The 22146-nt window shown below is 40.9% G+C and overlaps 1 protein-coding gene across 1 annotated transcript; it reads right to left on the bottom strand.

Annotated features, from left to right (window-relative positions):
* Positions 1-16621: 16621 nt before the first annotated feature.
* Positions 16622-19954, bottom strand: LOC111969858 (class E basic helix-loop-helix protein 40). The gene is made up of 5 exons (XM_023996190.2): positions 19572-19954; positions 19380-19443; positions 19131-19238; positions 18294-18417; positions 16622-18134 (listed from the first exon to the last, which is right to left on the bottom strand). The coding sequence occupies exons 1-5, from the start codon at positions 19646-19648 to the stop codon at positions 17278-17280; spliced, it is 1230 nt and encodes a 409-aa protein (XP_023851958.1). The 5' UTR covers positions 19649-19954; the 3' UTR covers positions 16622-17277.
* Between the last annotated feature and the right edge of the window lie 2192 nt (positions 19955-22146).

Here is a 22146-nt window from a genome sequence, read left to right as displayed (position 1 = left end):
TTTCCATTTCCATTCCAGGTGACAGTGAACGTAAACCCTCAAACATAGTGTGGGGCCTCAAACTTGTCATTTCATAGAGATTCGATGGACTGCACTATGTAATGTGAGCGTTGTGCAATTTATAGTAAGCTAGATATTAAGTGAGGTATAAGATATAATATAGATATAGATATAGATAAGTGAGTACCCACAAAAACAGAGAGAGAGAGAGAGAGAGAAATATGTGTTTATGACAGATAAAAAGGAAAGCGATAGATGGATACTGTTGCTGTAAATGCTTCAGAGGGAAGAGACCAAGAGGGGGAATTGTCTGATGGTTTGTTCTCACAGGGGAGAATTCAGGTCCATGTGTTATCAAATTGAGACYGTGTCTGTCTTGGTAAAATGAAATAAAAGCTTTTCTCACTAAAAAGACGAAGAGACGATTCACAGGGAATTTGAGCACTTAGGTTAGATTTGTGAGACTACCTCTCCTTTTCACAGCGTTGCACAGACTTGGAGTGAAATTAATCACAAGGCAAAATAAAAAGCAGTGATATATGTATGCTACACTGTCTGGAGGCTGAGTGAAGTAAAGCTTCCCATATTACTGTCTCATATAAGTGTCAAATTATATTGTACAGGGTACTTTGGGGAGAGGGAACTAAACTATGTCAGGAGACAGCAGACTTAGGTAATAACAATTATTTCTACTGAAAAAGCTGACAATTTACAGACAGTATGTCACACCCTGATCTGTTTCACCTGTCATTGTGCTTGTCTCCACCCCCCACCAGGTGTCTCCCATCTCCCCTCATTATCCCCTGGGTATTTATACCTGTGTTCTCTATTTGTCTGTTGCCAGTTTGTTTTGTTCGTCAAGCCTACCAGCGTTTTCCCCTTGTGCCTGTCTTTTCTATAGTTCCTGTGTTCTAGTTTTTTTTAACCATTCTGCCTGCCCTGAACCTGAGCCTGCCTGCCGTCCTGTACCTTGCCCCACCACACTAGATTATTGACCTCTGCCTGCCCTGACCCTGACTGCCTGCCGTTCTGTACCTTTTGGACTCTGATCTGGATTACTGACCTCTGCCTACCCTTGACCTGTCGTTTTACCTGCCCCCTGTTCTAGTAATACAATTTAGTTACTTCGACACTGTCTGTATCTGGGTCTTCCCTAAAACAAGATACAGTAGACTTAACCCTGACATTCACTGGTGTATGAATTGACCAAAGCATCAAACTCTCGTCTCCTGGTCATGTGCTAAGCTTATAGGCCAAGTTTACAATTCATAAAGGACAGGAGGTGTGACTCACTTCCCTCTTATCCAAAACATGATTCATAGAATCCTATGTAGTTAAACAAATATTCCCCTGTCTTATATAGATGAGGTTAAGTGAAAAGGMCTCTTAACCCTGAGTATCTTCTCATTCAGAAGCATTGCATGATGAATTGCTCATGTTTTCTCATTATGCGGGGACATGAGAGCCATGRCAGGCAGCCCCATGCAGAGCTGATTTATACCAGGTCTGTTCTCTCGTTATAACAGAAGCCATCCGTCAGAGTTCTGCCCAATAACTACTATCTCTCCACTGGAACACATTGCCTGTGATAAAGTACCTGTAATCTCTGCCTGGTTCAGCCCACTTCTAGTCCTTCTGACCTAGAGACTTTTATCAATGGTTCCCTGCAGTTCAGGCGGTATGTGGGCCATTGCTGACGAAAAGGAACGCATCATTTTCAACTGGACTTACCAATGGACGTCATTCACTGCGTTCGTTATAATCGTAAAGTTCACACACACACACACACACACACACACACACACACACACACACACACACACACACACACACACACACACACACACACACACACACACACACACACACACACACACACACACACACACACGGACTTCGTCACCAAACACCTAAATCCATCCACACATTAAGTACTGCTCACACGTACAATAAAACCCAGCAGCTGTTCATTAAAAAGCAGTATTTAAGAAATGAGATTAATTAAGGGAGGTCTGTTAACAGACTGGACTACTCTAGGCTTCTCTCTAAGGGGTCTGTATTTACAGCTGTGAGAACAGGACTCACTTTATTACCTCCTAGTTTGCCCTGCAACCCATTGCACTTGTCCGCTTATCCCCAGTATTAGCTCTGGCAGTTCATTTCAATAAACTACAGTACCAGTCAAAAGTTTTGATACACCTACTCATTCAAGGGTTTTTCTTTATTTTTACTATTTTCTACATTGTATAATAATAGTGAAGAGATCAAAACTATAAAATTACACATTTGGACTTATGTAGTTATCAAAAAAAACAAATCAAAATATATTTTATGTTTGAGATTCTTCAAGTTACTGTAGCAACCCTTCGCCTTGATGACAGCTTTGCACACTCTTGGCATTCTCTCAACCAGCTTCATGACGTAGTCACCTGGAATACGTTTCAATTAACAGGTGTGCCTTGTTAAAAGTTCATTTGTTTAACTAGGCAAGTCAGTTAASAAGAAATTCTTAATAGCAATTACGGCCTACACCGGACGATGCTGGCCCATTGTGCGCCGACCTATGGGACTCCCAATCATGGCCGGATTCGATACAGCCTGGAATCAAACCAGGGACTGTAAGTGATGCCTCTTGCACTGAGATGCAGTGCCTTAGACCACTGCGCCATTCGGGAGCCCGAGCCAGGAAATCCAGACAAATTACTCACCCACTGTATGAGTTACCTCTGCTGCAGAGGATACGTTCATTAGAGTTAGCAGCCTCATAAATTGCAGCCCAAATAAATGCTTCACAGAGTTCAAGTAACAGACACATCTCAACATCAACTGTTCAGAGAATACTTCGTGAATCAGGCCTTCATGGTTGAATTGCTGCAAAGAAACCACTACTAAAGGACACCAATAATAATAAGAGATTTGCTTGGGCCAAGAAACACGAGCAATGGACATTAGACCGGTAGAAATCTGTCCTTTAGTCTGATGAGTACAAATGAGAGATTTTTGGTTCCAACCGCCGTGTCTTTGTGAGACACAGAGTAGGTKAACGGATGATCTCTACACGTGTGGTTCCCACCATGAAACATGGAGGAGGTGTGATGGTGTGGGGTGGTTTGCTGGTGACACTGTCAGTGATTTATTTAGAAGGCACACTTAACCAGCATGGTTACCACAGTATTCTGAAGCAATACGCCATCCCATGTGGTTTGCGCTTAGTGGGACTATAATTTGTTATTCAACAGGACAATGACCCAACACACCTCCAGGCTGTGTAAGTGCTATTTGACCAAGAAGKAGAGTGATGGAGTGCTGCATCAGATGACCTGGCCCTCACAATCAACCGACTTCAACCCAATTGAGATGGTTTGGGATGAGTTGGACTGCAGAGTGAAGGAAAAGCAGCCAACAAGTGATCAGCATATGTGGGAACTCCTTCAAGACTGTTGGAAAATAATTCCTCATGAAACTGGTTGAGAGAATGCGTGTGCAAGCGTGTGCAAAGCTGTCATCACGGCAACGGTGGCTACTTTGAAGAATCTAAAATACACTTTTTTGGTTACTACATGATTCCATATGTGTTATTTCATAGTTTTGATGTCTTCACTATTATTCTACAATGTAGAAAATAGTAAAAAATAAAGAAAAATCCTTGAATGAGTAGGTTTGTCCAAACTTTTGACTGGTACTATATGACAGTGATTTTCTGCCATGAAAAGCTGAAAGATGTTAACAGTATATTATGAACTCCACAGGTTGCTGTAGCCTTTCATTGAAATATGCAGCCACGTAACTGTCAGCTGAGACAGGATGTTTAGGTTGTGTAGAGCCAATATGTGAGATTGCTTCACATTTCTGGGAGATGCTGATTTCAGCTTGTACTCCAAGGATGACTTTTCCACGAAATTAACTAGGAATGGATATATTGTAGACCAGATATTATAAGCTTGGTGTGACAAGAGGGTCAGATGTTGGAGACGTCTGGCCTGCTGTGGTAAGAAGCCACAGCTGGAATGCATTTAAACACTGAACACAAAATCTGCTTAAGACCTATGGAATTCAAGGTAAACATGTTTTAGTAAGAAACACTTAACCTAAGACACCCAAGCTTCACTCATTGTGAGGAGAAAGGGGCCTGTGACATTTAGTTTTTATTTAACTAGGCAAGTCTGTTAAGAACAAGTTCTTATTTACCATGACAATCTACACCAGCCAAACCCAGACAACAGTAGGCCAMTTGTGCACCGCCCAATCACAGCTGGTTGTGATAAATCCTGGAATCGAACCAGGGTCTGTAGTGACATCTCTAGTACTGAGGTGCAGTGCCTTAGACCGCTGTGCCACTCAGGAGCTCTTAACGCTCACCTTAAAATCAAAATGTGTCTGCTGTACCTACGCAAATAAATTTACCACAGAGCGCCTGTACGGTCTGTCTGACCAACAAATACACATTTGGATCTTTAAGAGATGGAGTGTTGAAAATGTAGGGATCATGCTGATAGACATTAAAGGAATCAGGTTGTGTTGATTATCCAGTGTGATCCAGAGACCACAATACCAAGGTTTTCAACAAAATGTCCATTGTGGGATGAGTGATCATAGCCTAGTGGTTAGAGTGTTGGGCCAGTACCCAAAGGTTTGCTGGATCAAATCCCTGAGCTGACAAGGTAAAAAAAACWGTTGTTCTGCCACTGAGAAAGGCAATTAACCCAATGTTCCCTGGGTGCTGTGGATGTTGATTAAGGCAGCCCCCCACACCTCTCTGATTCAGAAGGTTTGGGTTAAATGCAGAAGACACATTTCAGCTGAAGGCCTTCAGTTGTACAACTGACTAGGTATCCCCCTTTCATGTCAATCAAGATGGCCCACAGAAAGCATGAGATTCATCCAACAGGCTACTCCAAAATATTGTGCTGGGAAAACGAAAAAATATTTTGTGTGTAAAGAAGTTGAGGACTAAAAATGTTTCTTAGTCTTAAGAAAAGTTCAAGAGGAGGAGGAGAAAGTAGCCTGCACATGTAGGCTATGGTACCGTGACTTGTTCCCTCTCCTATCAGCGTCCACAGCACTTTGCTTCCATCTTGTGGACAGAAATCAAATGACCATCAACATCGGCAGACATCGGCAGAGCATTCTATCTGCTAATGCTAATGCTTTACAAATCTTAACTTCTTATTTACAAATGATGCTGTTGAATCTGTCGGTGTTGCACACAAATGCAAATTCACATGGCGGGCAAAGGGCAAAGTCTTTCATTCCATATGGTGTCACTCTTCAAATGTCTGGGACAGCAAACAGATGAACAAAGAATGTGAGGTACTGAGGATATCCTCACGCAAACTAGATGAGGTGCAGAAGACCTAGTACTGTACAAGCAGAAAAGCAGTGGTTGTTTGGTATTAAAAGCTCTTCACATTGATTTGGGTGCAGTGAATGATCTATTCATGTCTATTCAAGGGACAGAATAAAATCTATAGTTTGTCACAAGGTCATGATTTGAGAACATTTCCAGAAATGGCCGTCTATTCGCAGTGAGTAACTGATGATGACTCCTTAGTATATCAGCATGTCAAATTAAGACAGGTGACATCTTGAGGCTTGCAGCATTTTCCTTGGATCAATAAGGCTTCACGAAATGCATAATTATTCAAGCTAAAGCTTAGAGATGATAAGGCATCCATATTAAACATACAGTCTCAGACTACAGATGAGGGAGACTGATAGTGTTATTCTCCTCACAATGCGTATCTGCCATAATCTCCTCAATGAGTAACACTGGCTGGCTTTCTGATTAAATTAGATGACGCTCTGTGAGCTTGATATTCAAGATTAGGCTAACCCATGAGAGTGAGACACTCAAAAAAAACCACTGAGAATATGTTCTTCCTGAAGAAAATGTTGAGGACTACTGTGTTTCTGGTTACCCTTTAAACCTCCTATTTACATCACTGACTAACACTTTCTCTTTCGCAATTTTCAAAACTAAAACATTTTTACAAAAGTGCATTAAATAACATGTGATTCTACAGAGTTCAATGGTGTCCCAAGACTAACACAAGTAAGTACATGACTTGGGTCAAAATCTATGTTTAGCATATCTGTATGTGTGACTATCATCTTCTTGCATGGAAAGCTATTATTTTTTAGAAATTAAAGAGATTTTGCAGAAGGCACTTAAAGCTCTACAGCCCCTCTTAAGATTGAGCTCATAGACTACAGCATTCCGTACCGTCTTACTTTCCATTTGTCATGTAAACTGTAAGCCACTTTATGAAATGCATTATAATTTCCATTGACCAGCTAAACAATTAACTTACATTATAGCTATTACAGCTTGTCATATAAGGGCATTCACACAAACAACGTGTTTTGACAAAACCCATCAAAATGTACAATCAAACATTATTACTGTCACGACTTCAACCGAGGCAGGCTCTCCTTCCTGTTCGGGTGGCGCTCGGCGGTCGTCGTCACCGGCCTATTAGCTGCCACTGACTCTTTTTCATCCCCCTCCTTATGTGTTTATTTGTATCACCTGTGTTCAGTTAAGTTGTTAATTAGTGTGGCTTTATTAGTCAGCCAGCCCGTAGGCTTCTTTGTGCGGGATTGTTCGTCTGTAGCTGTGGATTTCGGGAGTGGTTTATTGTATTGTATASTGGGTTTGTCTCCCGTGTTTATAGACAGGTGTTTATGACACCCAGTAAGTCCGTGTTGGACATTTTGGTTTGCCGGTTGGGAATTAAAAATCACCGTATTGAAGCTCTGCTGTTCCTGCGTCTGATTTCACACCCCCCGACACCCAGGTCGTTACAATTACAATGACACACAATGGGGACAGTGAACTGGACTAGATCCTGAATGAAGAGGCAGGATTCCAATGCCTACAGGGTCAAACTGATATGATGGACTGGGAGGTCATGAGATTCCCTGAACCCAGTTTGTAGCGTTAAAACCAAAGGATGGACACAAACACGAAGCACGTCTCCACCGGAACAACAGGCATGATTAGCTAGTAGGGTCTCCACTGTCCACCCTTACATCAAAGTATTGTGACAACTGAAAGACTAAGCAGTAGTTGGTGTTGTGGTAGTGGTGAACTGAAGACTACTGAAAACGGTGCTCAGGGTGCAGAAGGTGGTGGTGGGTTGAGAGTAGAGTAGACAGGGCGGTAGAGAACCACTTCACAGAGGCAGCAAGAAGGACTCACAGAAGCAGCGAAGGCTGGGGCCTGGAATTCACTCTCACTCCTTCGGGACTTGGAATGTTGGATTAACCATTGCAGAGTGACATCTGAAGATGAGGGAGGGAGAAAGAAGATATACGCTATTACATTATTGCAGAGTCATTTTTTTAATTCAGAAACAACTGTAAAACAGATAAGTTACTATGTATTACAGAGGGGACAAACAAGAATAAAGAATGAGCATAAGCACAACACTCCATCTTATTTGAATTAGAAATGCTGACACTGTGTGCATTTCCTCCCTCATACTACTACTCACCTATGTCCTGGATGGCCGACAGATTCCTGCAGAATGAAATCAGTAAGTGCCTTATTTTCTTTTTCTAAGGGTTCTTTGGTTGTTGAATAGATTTAGGTCCTTCTTGATTGTATACGGGATAACAGTGTCTGCTAGGTGAAGTAAATATACAATACATTTCCTTTTGTAACCGTTCAATGGTTCTAACTTGGGTTATGTAAGTAATGGTCCTTCTAAACCATGCTAAGATGAAAAGGCATTTAAAGGTCCAATGCAGCCGTTTTTTTATCTCAATATCAAATAATTGCTGGGTAACAATTAAGTACCTTAGTGATTGTTTTTAATTAAAATGGTCAAAAAGAAAAAAAATAGCTTCTTAGCGAAGAGCAATTTCTCAAGCAAGAATTTTGCCAGGACTGTCTGAGTGGGGAGGGGAAAACTGAAAACTAGCTGTTTTGGGCAAAGAGGTTTGGAACTCTCTTTCTTATTGGTCTATTAACTAATGTTCCACATGATGATGTCACCTGGCAGGCCAAAACTCCATCCCTCCAAAACAGACTGAAATTTCAATTTCAGGCAGTCTTTTCAAACAGCTCTTACACTAGAAGGGCATTATCATTATTTTCACAATTTCACAGTATTGTTCCAACCTCATAGTGTGTAACTATATATAAAACACAGGTATATCATGTTTTCGACTACACTGGCAGAGCATTTCTCTCTTCAACCCCACATCAACCAGCCGTGCCTAAAAGAAGCCCAAGATAAATGGTTAGCAAGTAATGGGCTAAACAAGTTCATTCCTGCAGACATTATGGCCATTTCTTTCATCTAGGGAAGATTTTAATTACACTGTTAAGATCGTCATTATCCAGTTAGTTTAGAGAATATTCTATGTGCAATAAACCTCTCTGCAACATACAAATTAAGGATATATACACTGAGTATACAAAACATTAAGAACACCTGCAACTCAATATTAGGAAGGTGATCCTAGTGTTTGGTATACTCAGTGTAGGTTAACATGTCTGTTCTCATGATTTTGACCCATTTCACAAATTTCTCCTGAACTGGGGGAATGGGAGCATCTTACAACTTTTCGATAAGTTGCTTATTGTCAAGCACACTGGGAAGGTCCCTCTTGTTGCCAAGCACTAGGACCTGAGGAGAGAGAAGAGAAGAGCAAGAGGGGTCAGTGGGTGTATGGAGACTGAAAGCAGGCTTTATGACGATCTCTCTCTGTGACTCAGATTTCTCAGCAGAGCCAATCCCACTAGGCTGCATTTCCCTGGTACTGCAGATGCATCACACCTTATGGACAGATAATCTATAATATCGCTATTACATAACCTTCTTTGTTGGGGGAAAAAGACAACCCCTATTTGGCATTCTATCAGAGATGGCAATGGAGTCGGCTTGTCCAAACATTGTCTTGTAAGTTAGCAAGCTGCTGGGCTGTGAACTGAAACGTAATAAAACACCTTGGCTGGGGTACAAATGAGCGCTTAGTCCAATGCCACTCAGCCTGAGTCACTTAAACCATTAGAGGTTGTGATTGCTAATTAGGAGCGATGATTGAGGCGTCTGATTGGAGTAATTGGATGTATGGCATGGTTTAAGTTTAACCACGATGGGCTGAACATCAGGTCTTAAGAACTCAAAGAAGATTATAAAAGACTGACAGTGACTGTCCACAGATTGGAATTGATATACCATATATACCATTTGACAACAGAATTGACTTACAGTGATGCCTTATAGCCAAGGCTTGTCCAACAGATTGTGTAGCTCATTCCTGGAGGCTTCTACCTTCTCGTGGTCTGTGGCGTCCACCATATAACTGGAGAAACAAGACAATGCTCAGACGCTGCTTTTTTCAAAATACTAAATCTAGATCCAACTGGACACAAACAATGTACAGAACTATGCAAATCATTAAAGAAGAAAAGGCATTCAATACAGTTGCATTTTCTCGATGATCATTAAAGTCATAGGGATTGTATCCTAAAAATAAAACAATATTATCTCCTGAACCCAGTGTGATTGCTCAAGTAGGTCATGAAGAGATTTAAGGAAGGCTCCTTGAAGTGGTATAGTTCACTTGCCCATTCACCCTCAATGGCACAATCCATGTCTCAATTGTCTCGAGGCGTAAAAATCCTTCTTTAACCTGTTTCCTCACGTTCATCTATACCAATTGAAGTTGATTTAACATGTTACATCAATATGGGATCATAGCTTTCACCTGGAATCACCTGGTCAGCCTATGTCATGGAAAGAGTAGGTGTTCTTAATGTTTTGTCGACTTAGTGTACACGTCACACGATATTCAAAATGAAATCATAGGGCTCATGAGTGAGATTGTCACTGAGGATATAGTTAAAGAAATCGGATAATCTTGGTACACTCTGAAGGTAGACGGTACCAAGGATCCTACTGGATGTGAAAAATATATCMGTTGTTACATGGATGAAAACAAAATTGACGTCGATGTTATATCCAATAGTTCTTCCCGGCTGTATGTAATAAGACTTAAGATTTCCTGGGGTAACAATGTAAGAAATAATACATTAAAAAACGAAATACTGCATAGTTTCCTAAGGACGCGAAGCGAGGCGATCATCTCTGTCGGCGCCATTTTTTGATGCAATATATACTCTTTGAACTATAACCATTTTAAATTTGCATTAATTAACATGGGTTTGAATGAGAACCATAGGAATACAGTGGTAGCTATTCAAAAATGTCCAGCTCCTTGGCCAATTAAGCTACAATACCAACTTTAAAACTTGAAATTCTTGAACACCTTTATAAATTATTTCAATTCGCATAAATTAGCATAACATCTCATGGATTAAATGCTACTGATAGAATTTAGGTAGCCTTGTTCTCAAATTTGCTTTGTTAAAATCCCAAGSTACTCTTTAACCATTACAGCTACAAACATTAAAACAACTTTAACATTTTCAAAACTTTATAAACTATAACAATTCAAATTAGCATATAATAACCCACCAACAGTAAAAGTAACTCCTGAACCGTTCAAGGCTGTTCAGGCTATCCTATCTATCTATTAATCAACCATTATTTCTATCTCCCTACTTTTTCAACCGTAACCAGTAACTACCATTACTACTGCAGAAGCGAGTCTGGGTCAATTAAAGTCTCCAGAACTTCAGAGAGGATCCTAAAATTCCACACCAATAACCATACAGGTTAGATTATAGGGCAAAGCAGTGGAGTAGTGTACCCTCCCCAGCATGACCTGTATCACACATAGGGGAGGTATCAGGAAATATCCAATGTAGGAAGATGTTGAATTGTATAAGACAATGTCTTGAGTTAATTGAGCAGGTGTGGATATACTGCAAGCTATCTTCCCAATCTGCTTCAGAAATTTCAGTGCCTAGCTCTTCCTCCCATTTTTCCTTAATGGCATCTGAAAAGCGTCATATAGATGAGATATCAGTTTGCCCGAGGTGGCACATTTTTATGCATCTGTCAAACATGGAAGGTTTAGCATTTCCAAATGTAGGAAGATGTTTTCTAACATAGTCTCTGTAGGTATCTGAAAAAGTTACTTCTGGGAAGATGATACAGTAGGTTTCCCTCAGCAAATCAATGGAGGCAAAGGTCCCTTCTATATAGTATCTAGCAACAAGACCAGTACATTCTATGGTTGCTAGATAGATAGCTACTGTGTTCTATCTCACTCCAGATAGCTGTTCAGTTCGACAAGCACAGGTGCAAAAAGTCTGTCAACAGGAACTAGGCTACGAGCTGTCATATGACCATAACGTCTGCATCTCAATAATATCTACCTCAGAGGTCTCAATCTACTTTTTTACTTCTTATACTATTGAGACTCAGACAATATTACACTTAGGCCTTATTTTTCCCCAGAAGATGGCGCACCATTACAGTGATTTATATATATTTTTTATCTGACTTCAAGGGTCAGGTATGCGAATGCTTTGAAATTCTCAGGGGTAGGCTACTGTCTGACCAGCCAGGGCCAGGGTAGTGGGGATAATTTGTCTTATAATACTTCAACAAAATGAAAACAATCATCCACACTACCCTTACCCTGGTTGGTCAGACAGTAGCCAAGCCCCTAAAAATTAGAAATTAAACGAGAGGCTCTAATGCTGTGTTCATAATGTGGTAATTTCAAGTTGTGATGTAGTAAATATCAGTTGGATGCATTCAAATGCTTTGATATAATGTTTTGTTGTTGCATTTAACTGATGAAAATGCTGTTATTGAGGTAATTTGTTTAGTAGGTGACTTCATAGGTCAGTATGTGGGAGAAGTCGGAGCTCGGGGATGATAGATGAGTTTCCCAGTTCGAGGGGCCTTCAAGTGGATTTTTCCCAATCGTATGTGGTATTATAAGACAAAAGTACTGACATTAGCGTATTAGGCAATATATGCACTTAGGCCTATACAGTTTTAAAGCTAGATTTCTTAATTGCTACATCCATTTTTGGACTTGTAAGTTAATATGTAGGCCTACCCATTGATTCTTGAGGAGTGTAACTTATACAGTAAATGCCTCATGAGCTTAGTTCAACTGTCGTATCCCATCAGAACCCAAGATATAAGCTTGTTTAACTTCAATGTTTGTTAACAATGTTACATTTAAAAAAGACATATATATATATCATGGATCATTAATCTTTGTATCCTGTCTATGAATTTAAGAGTTTATATATTTCTCCAGGCCTGTCCCTCAGCTTTTTAACAAAACAGAGGAAGGGGTCCCACTTTGTTATTGTTTCAATTAATGACTCTAGCTTTAATATAGCCACTTGTTCTTTTGTTGTTGTTCTTGTTCGTACTGATTTTGGTTGTTTGTATTTATTGTATTTTATATGTATATGTATTTTATGTGAAATGTTTATGATGCTAAACGCTTTTATAAATCTGCCCCCAACTACTGAAATGTTAATTGATGTGCACTGTCCCTGTCAAATAAATAATTACAGGCTATATACAGTATATTGAATAATGTTAATATGATAAATGTTGAATTTACCATTTCAGGCTACTAGGCCATGGAAGGTACATATTTCTTGCTGCCACGCCCATGTAGAGTTTGTGGCACACGGTTGACCAGCAGTTGCATGACTTATGTCCACAGCGCGGCGGCGCTATTTCCATAGCAGGGGATTTTGGGATAGTCTACAGTACAGTCCTTTTAAGGTGGGACAGTCGTTTATGGTGGTACCGGTAAACAGGTATGTTAAACAGGTAGCCTATTTCACTATTCAGATTGACAACTACAGTATATGTGCACTGTAAGGTCATGCTGCCAATGCAATTCGACAACAAGTCTAATAGACAACAGCCAATAATGGCTAAAACATTCATATAGATCAGGGGTAGGTTTTAAAGCTGGGGTTCTGGAGGTACTCGCTATTTACACTCACTGGAGTATCTGTAAGTTTAAAAAAAAAGAGAACCCGCAGCGAGTACCAGTGGTGGCAAGTGTCACAGGCTGCTAGTAAGCTTTCTTGACTTGGACATTAATTTTTGCCAACACATGGCTAACCTTTGTATAACCAGCTGAATAAGAGTTTTAAAAAACTATACATTCTACCAAATATTTTCATTTAAAAATGTTGATTACTTCTTGACATTATCATTCACCTAATGATAAGACAAGATGTGATTAAAAAAAACTGCTAACATATAATGGGGTCCCTGGGTTGATGCTTTGTCTGGGCGGGGGTCCTTGGGCGAGAAAAAGTTGAACAACCATGTTCTAGATACATCACACTTGTTATAAAGCACATTGTCGTGCTGTTTGGTGCTGGAAGATAGGCTATGCATTATGCTCCGCTGAGATTATTTGAAGGTGGCTATGTTTCCTGTCTTTTTGCTTTTAGGAATAGCCATGCTGTAAAAAAAACTGTAGGCTATAGGATTTGTGAGGTAAAGGCCTAAAATAAGTATAGGTCTATTGGTTCTGTTGGTTGGCTCTTATTTTCTGACAAATAGGCTATATAAAACGTTATCAGGGAACTATCACTGTAACTGATAAAACTTACAATCACTCTTACAATCAAAATATTATTGAATATTAGCCTACAGATGTCTAATCCACTATTTTGTCTATGTATCAATCAATCCAACAATTTATCTATCAATCAATCCACATGTTAAAAAAATGTCAGGTAGTCATAATATAATACCCTATGCGTCTGATATTGCATCTCTTAATAATAAAGTATTTTGTGTTGTTTGGAACATGATACTGTTTAGTTGTTTACAGCAAACTGCTTGAATTCATGTCCTCTTCATTTAGGTCTATACTGGCACTGCTGCCTTATGGGTGAGCTACTGTTATGTATGGATGTGTTGTTATGTTGAGAACAGTGGAGGCTCCTCAGAGGAGGAAGGGAAGGACCATCCACCTCAGTGAATTTCATAAAAATAAAAATAGTAAAACATTAAAAAGGTTATCCTTCTTAGATAAAACTATACTAAATATATTCACGTCACCAAATAATTAATTAAAACACACTGTTTTGCAATGAAGGTCTACAGTAGCTTCAACAGCACTCTGTAGGGTAGCACCATGGTGTAGCCGGAGGACAGCTAGCTTCTGTCCTCTTCTGGGTAAATTGCCTTCAATACAAAATTATGACAACTTCCACCCGATCAAAGGATCAGAGAATGATCTAGTAAAAGGATATGCTACAGCTAGCTAGTACTGCAATGCATACAATGTGGTGAGTAGTTGACTCAAAGACAGAGAAAGACAATAGTTTAACAGTTTTTAACAAATTAATTTCTTAAAAAATTAAGGAGAAGCAAGAGAGAGAGTGAGAGATATTTAGTATTTTTTTAAACTTTCACTTTAACTTACTTAGCTAGCAAATGCAGCCAGCTAGCTAGTTTAGCCTACTGAAACACCCAGCTCAAACAGAGGGATGCTATGTTACCTAGCTGCCTGTGACGTGATCTTCCTGTCCGGGTTGGCGCCCCCCTCTAATTCTCTCTCTCTTTCTTTCTTTCTTTCTTTCTCTCTCTCGGGGGACCTGAGCCCGAGGACCATGCCTCAGGACTACCTGGCCTGATGACTCCTTGCTGTCCCCAGTCCACCTGGCCGTGCTGCTGCTCCAGTTTCAACTGTTCTGCCTGCGGCTATGGAACCCTGACCTGTTCACCGGACATGCTACCTGTCCCAGACCTGCTGTTTTCAACTTTCTAGAGACAGCAGGAGCGGTAGAGATACTCTGAATGATCGGTTATGAAAAGCCAACTGACATTTACTCCTGAGGTGCTGACCTGTTGCACCCTCGMCAACCACTGTGATTATCATCTATGAACATTTGAACATCTTGGCCATGTTCTGTTATAATCTCCACCCGGCACAGCCAGAAGAGGACTGGCCACCCCTCATAGCTTGGTTCCTCTCTAGGTTTCTTCCTAGGTTCTGGCCTTTCTATGGAGTTTTTCCTAGCCACCGTGCTTCTACACCTGCATTGCTTACTGTTATTGGTTTTAGGCTGGGTTTCTGTACAGCACTTCGTGACATCAGCTGATGTTAGAAGGGCTTTATAAATACATTTGATTGATTGACTAACCAACACAAACACTAGAACTCTTCCAAGTCAAGGTAAGCTTTTGATTTTATTAATTTATTGCCACCGGGGTCCACTGGTGTAACTGCTAAACTGCTTACTGAACTGCTTACTGACTGTACACTAACGTTACTGCATGATTGTATTGGGTTTACTAAMGCGTTAGTTCTATTAGCTATGTTGACTATGACGTTACTTTAGCTATTATGGTGACAATGATGTAGGCTGTGTGTAGTGGTTATGGTTTGTTTTGGAAAGGCTTTTTCACCTGGTCACATACAGCTAATGCATTAAAGTCCACAAGCGAAAGGGAAAGGTGAGAGGAGGAGAGCGCATAGATGCGAGAAGGAATAGAACGTGGCTGCTATGAAAGTGAACTGTGTTAACGTGTGATCAGTGGTGTATTCATTTCACCGATTCTATTGAAAAACGTTTCTTAAATGGGAGCAAACGGAACGAAACAGGGATAAACATACCTGAATTTGTCCAATAGAAACTCTCATTTGCAACTGTTAGACTAATGATTACACCCTAGATGAGCTAAATGCAGGTAAGACTATGCAATGCGGTATTGAATGTGCCACTGTCTATCACCTTAAATTTTTCTTTCGACCTGTGTACAACTACGTTGTAAACTTTCATTCATAGGTTAGGTTGTAGCAACTTCATGATGGGTATAGTGAAAATTCTAGTATCATGTACAGTAGTAGCCTGGATCTATCAATGTTACATTGAACTGAGTGAATGGAGTATGAATAACAGTAATCCAATATGCTGTAATAGAAAAGGCCATGCTAATGAATGTAAAAAAAAAAGTGTCCTCCCTCATCTTAAATGGCACTGACCGCCACTGGATGAGAAGCCAGTTTGGGTTGCTTTGATGTGCAACATGCTAAAGTGTTCTACCAAGATTCCGACCCAAACACTTATTTCCACAGGGGAAAAAACATCTTTATTAATATCTTTAAAAATGTATGTCAACAATACTAGACAAAATATGTACAACAAGCAACCATCTGTTAGATCCTAAAATACAAATCCAAGTACCTCGTTCTATAGAAAACTAACATTTTGCCTTAACGTTACATTCACTCTCCTCTCTTTGCCACAGACTCAATAATTAATACAAATACAGTTAGACATCCGCCGTAATTGTTGTCTGCTATAAACAAGTAAAGGCAACAGCATAAACTTAGATCAGGACTGAAATTGACCAGACGAGAAATTAATAATGAGCATGATGCAAATCAGGTCTAGCACAATGCTATGTACACATTCTCTTGGCATACAGCAAAATGGCCAGCTAAAACTCTCTCCTTCTAGTCACAATGAAAATACACTCTGTAGGTCATGTATCAAAAATAGATATGTACAAGTAGTATAAACAAAATAATTACAAGACATTACCTCACAAGAACTACTTGCACGAATGGTAGTGAGTTACAAACTCAAAACTAAAATCACTTCTGTATTTACATCATGAGTGACGCAGATCAGGTCCTGTGACACCATCCTGACTTGTTTAAAGAATAAAAATCAATTTAGCTGCAAGGTACACTTGGTGGGTGAAGAGGGAGCAATGATTTTGTGACTACCCTGGTCAACATAAACCAGAGACGTATTTGGTAGCGTTCTAGTCTAAAGGACGGTCTGTTGCAGTTTCAGTTTCAACCTCCAGTGACAGGTTTACAACACGTAGAAACTCAAGCAGCATCTACAGGGGTTTCGTTACAATTCTTACATTCATTATAGACCGATGTGTGCAAAGGGCAGGTCCGAATGGCTGGGGGCTGTGCTGTCTGCGCATCACATTCTGGGTTTAACTCTGAGATTAAACAGAAGTGGAGAGAAACCATCCCCACGGTAAGTCTCACCCTGAAACACTTTTGTCATGTCCTGGTGTAGACCATCTCTTTACAGTTACTCAGAACTTTGCAACAGGTCATATCTGAGCCTCTAAAGGGACTGAGCTTCAGTGCTGACTGGCTCCAAGGCTCCTCTCAGTGTATGGATGCTAGCTTGGAGGGCGGTGGCTACTGTGTTTGTCTGTAACAGTTGCTGTTTGCTCTCAAAGGGAGAATGTGGGCTGAGGGGTGAAACAGCTGCTTGCTGGTGCTCTCGTCTTTGTTTTCCCATTCCCTGGATGCCTTCCAGCAGGCGATTCATTCAACACAAATATTCATAGAGCAGGGTGCAAACACAAAAGTGTATCAGTCTTTGGATTCCAAGTTCATGGGGGGGACTTGCTTTAAAGCCTGGAAGAGAGCTGGTGAATCCATAGGTGTCTGGTGGTGTGCCGGGGAACCTGGCCTGGGCGACATTACCAGGTTTTGGGGTAGTTTCTCTGGAGACAAGCTGGCTGCAGAACCACTCATGCCTGGGTACAAAAGGGGCATGCCCCCTTGGTACCAGCACTTCTCCAGCATGGGCCATGCTGCAGCCATTTGGGGGATGAGGTAGAAGGGCATGCAGAGTGGGGTCTGGTGTTGGGAGAAGCTCATGTAGCTTCCGTGGCTGCTGACCACCTGTCCAGAGGAAGACTCATCCTCTGAGGAGTCAGCTCTTAACCTCTTGATCTGGGGCTCATCACCCTCCTGCTTGATGCCACCTCCTGCCATCCTCTCAGCCACATCATACTTGAGCTCCCCCTCCTTGCCGTAGCAGCTTGTGCGTTGGCCTTTGGGGTCCCGTTTCTCGTGTTCCCCTCCATAGCCGCTGTCAGTGTCTGTGTCACTGCCACTCTGCTCCCCATGTCCGTGGGGGTATGTCCTTTGAATGACAGACACAAAGTTCTTGGTGTTACCCTCGTTGCCCTTAGGCGGATGACCAGCAGGCTTTTCCATGCTCTCGACAGGTTTGTGGGTAGACTCTTCTGGCTTGGGCCTGGGTGGACCCTGGAGCACCTCTGATGCTACTTTCTGGAGATGGCTGATCATGTGGGAGGGGGTCAGGTGGTCTTTGCTGCTCTCCTGGTTAGCCAGGTACTGGAGGACCTCCTTAGCACAGACGTGGAAACCAAGGCGGAACATCTCCTCGCTGTTCTCTGAGCTAACACTGCTCTGATCACCTGTGAGAAACAAAGTCATATCAGATATATTCAATAATACTACAGTTTTGGCAATGAAACCACCGTCTCGATGGTATGTCAATAATAAATAATACTATTGATCGGGGGGAATAGGGTGTAGCCCATAATAAACAGTGTATCTCACGGTGTCAAACTTACTGATTTGCATGCCATTCTGTAATGCAATGATTTTCTGCTGCTGCTGATCCAGGAGAGTGCTCAGGGCTTTCACATGCTTCAGGGTGAGTTCCAACACCACAGCTTTCTCCAAATGGCCCAAAGTCTAAAACAGGAAAACCTTCCATAAGCATGTTGATCTTTCTTATGTAACACTTTCAGCAGCTGAACAAAGGACACACCACCACAGGGGGGAAGGCAGGGAATCCACACACCAACATTCAAACACAATGCAATAACTATAACTTAAAAGCATAGTTGATCAATGTACTATTTATGTAATATGTATTGTTTTTAAAGGCTTTGTGTCAATATGTGTAGGCAGTTAAATCAATTAATTATAATTAGCCAACCTTTTCAGTATGATAATATGAACAAGTATTGATATAATAATAATATTAATAATAAAACACATTTACAAAAGGCAACAGTAAACACGTCCTCCCCCACAAATGATGCAGATTTCAGTTAATTACTATAGCTCCCGCCTTGGGCCAATCAATCAGTCTAATTTTGTAAATGACGGGATCTCTATGGCAAAGAGCATAATTCACCCACGTTTTGTCAACATCGGCCCCGTGCTGTCTAAGATATCGCGTTTAACATACGATCGAACGAACGGGCGGCCGGAGACAGATCGACAGTCTCCTCCCGATTTCATCGTGGGGGATAATTATGAGGTAAAAAATCGAATAATAACTTTAAATGTCAGACTAATCAAGGCATCGATTCGACAAAAACAAATGAAACATGAACCAGGTGGCGCTAGACCTTTTGCATTGCTATTACATAGTCAGTACACATTAAAGTCGTACTCACTGCAAGTTTGAGATGTTCTGGCAATAAATCCTTCAGTTGGGCAATGCATTCATTGATTCTGTCACGTCTTTTCTTCTCAATCAATCGGTGGGGTAACTTGTACGACTCCTGCGGGAAAACATGCATACATTTGTAAGTCAATGTGTAACATATATTCAATATGGAATAAGAATGAATATATTACCAAAGATGAACATGTTGTTTTAAACTAAATGAACAAAATGTTTAAAGTAAAGAACTGTAGCATACCTTACTGTCTTCCCCGCGCTTCAACCCCCGTCGGGGTTTGTACACGTACATTGGGAAATCCATTCTATAGGACAATGCGAATAAAATATTGATAAGAAATCATGCTTAATGTTATTTATTTATTTACACAACAATACCAGGTTGTTTTGCATGTTATAATGCATAAATTACCAGCTGTTTCTGGGGACTTACCCTTGCATGTCTGCCATCTCCAGCAACTGGTGTTTTGCCATACAAGGAGGAGGTTGTGCACTTGTAATCCTCTCCATTTTGCGTCTTTATTAAATCCAAATATTGGTCTTCAAAAAATGAAACCTTAAAAATAGGCTTCTTCAGATCTGTTTCAGCAAATAAGAAATAAATATTTTTCTTCTTCTTCTTGCTATTATTGTTATGTTCTTCTATTCAATAGTTAACACATTTTTTTATAAAGAATAATCTTTCAACAAGCTATTGCTTTGCAGACTGTCAAGGTGATGGTGTCACTCTGAGATCCAAGCACAGCAATGGTTTAGAAGCTCCACTCCCGGGTAAATGTGTGAGAGAGGAGTAGTTTGGTCTACGTGTTAAATAAACCCTGTGACAAGACAGTCTCTCAGTTGGATAGCTGACCTACCTCCGTCACATGAGCCTCACGTGTTGGACGGCGCTTCCAACCCATCCCCTTTCTGTGCGATCTGCACGAGAATGGCCCTCCCTTTTATTCTAGCGGGCTGGGTTTATGCATCATTGGCTGTGTCACGTGTACCACCATGCTACAGCTAMGCCACGAGACTTTAAAACAACTCTAGGCGGAACGTGCAAGTCGACCATGTTTACTAGATAGAGAGTAGGGCAGAATTCCTTCCATACACATTAAAGCCCAATCGATTTGTTCTTTATGAAGGCTACTGGCATGTTGTACATTCTGCCAACTGTACTTTCATGTACAACTTCCATATGCAGAATAATGACATAGGCCTATAGACTAAGTGTACAAAATATTAGGACCAAGCAGTGGTGGGCCGTCAGGGCCTGCAAGGCCTTCTCTGCTGGCCTAAACATCATCAGAATATTATTTATTTTTAAATATATTTTCCCACAAATATGTATTAAATTATTCCCCAGAGTAATAGTTATACTCTTCATTTCATAGCTTTCCTCTTGGTTGCACTGCTTCCAGCCCCAGGTTGAGATTTGGAGGGCTGGTCTTTATGTTAGATCTTTTATCCAATCATATTCAGCCATCATGTGTTGCCAGGGGTCTAAAATCTGCCCTCAGGCCTTCAGAATCAACAGTGCGGGCGCTTGTAGCTTAAAGTGAATGGAAATTAAAATTTTGTGTCAACCAATCAGCTTTAGAGTTGGCTATTGTACGCCTGCTGGCTGGCTCCAGTGTTACACAGGAGCCAGCTAGCAGGCGTAGTGCGTCCACGTCTTTTGATTGGATTACCAATATTGAGAGGCAGGTCCTATGGGCAGGTCTATGCAGATCTAGGAAACTGAATTTGATAAACAAATTAATTCGCGTACTACTAAGCTGTTTTTTCAACCCACAATGGCGGAAGGAGGAGAAGATATCGATTTGGTCGAGGATATAATTATAACGCCATTCTCAAGACGAACTTTTCAAGAAAAGTTAGACATTGTAAGGAGAGGTCGCCCGACGCCACAAAGCCTGTCACAGGCGGGAAAGGGGTTCGTTCGCTCGCCACTTTCAAAGTTTCAACTACGAKCGCTGTCAATGGCTCACAGGCTCCGAGAAGCACTGCAAACTGTACTGCTGGGAATGCCTATTATTTGCAAGTGATCGATTTGGTGTTTGGAGCCACACTGGCTTTGCAAACTTGAGTTGTCTGTTAAACACTGTTTACCCAAAAATGTCAATTTGTCAATTTCAAGGTGACGCAACGCCTGGTTATACTGCGTTTCTGTCTAAATGTATAGTGTCTAGAGCCATGGCATAATGATGGTAATAAGAGGTGGATTAATTCGGGTGGGACTGTGTAGTACCTCACTGAAGGCCTAGGCCCCAGGCCCACGGCACGCCACTGGGACCAAGGTTCCTCTTTCCATTACATATACTGACCAGGTGAATCCAGGTTAAAGCTTTGATCCCTTATTGATGTCACTTTAAATCCATTTCAGTCAGTGTAGATGAAACGGAGGAGACAGGTTAAAGAAGGATTTTTAAGCCTTGAGAAAATTGAGACAAGGATTGTTTATGTGTGCCATTCAGAGGGTGAATGGGCAAGACAMAATATTTAAGTGCCTTTGAACAGGGTATGGTAGGTAGTAGGTGGTTTGTGCATCAAGAACTGCAATGCTGCTGTTTTTTTCATGCTCAACAGTTTCCGTGTGTATCACGAATGGTCCATCACCCAAAAGGACATCCATCTGACTTGTCAAAACTTTGTGAAGCATTGGAATCAACATGGGCCTGGAACGCTTTCGACCTTGTAGAGTCCATGTCCCGATGAATTGAGTCTGTTCTGAGGGCAAAAGGGGGTGCAACTCTATATTAGGAAGGTTTATAACTTATTATAGGACAGTGGGGAATTGGAAAGTGCATAGCCACAGTTAGAAATACAAATAAATAACAAATAAATACAAATATGTGAACTAGGCCTTTATTGTGACTGTATGAGTGAACAAAAATACTATATATTTTTTTAACTTATTCTTTTAAAAAATGTAAGGAAACTAGGTCAGACCTTCTATGGCTAAATGTTATTACAATTGAGAAAACATCCACAGAAAGTCATTTGCAGGGAAGAACACACATTTC

The sequence above is a fragment of the Salvelinus sp. IW2-2015 genome, linkage group LG11 (genome assembly GCF_002910315.2).
Source record: "Salvelinus sp. IW2-2015 linkage group LG11, ASM291031v2, whole genome shotgun sequence".
In the NCBI taxonomy this organism is placed as follows: domain Eukaryota; kingdom Metazoa; phylum Chordata; class Actinopteri; order Salmoniformes; family Salmonidae; genus Salvelinus; species Salvelinus sp. IW2-2015.
The sequence above is the reverse complement of the archived record's forward strand: the minus strand, read 5'-3'. Positions and strand labels throughout refer to the sequence as shown.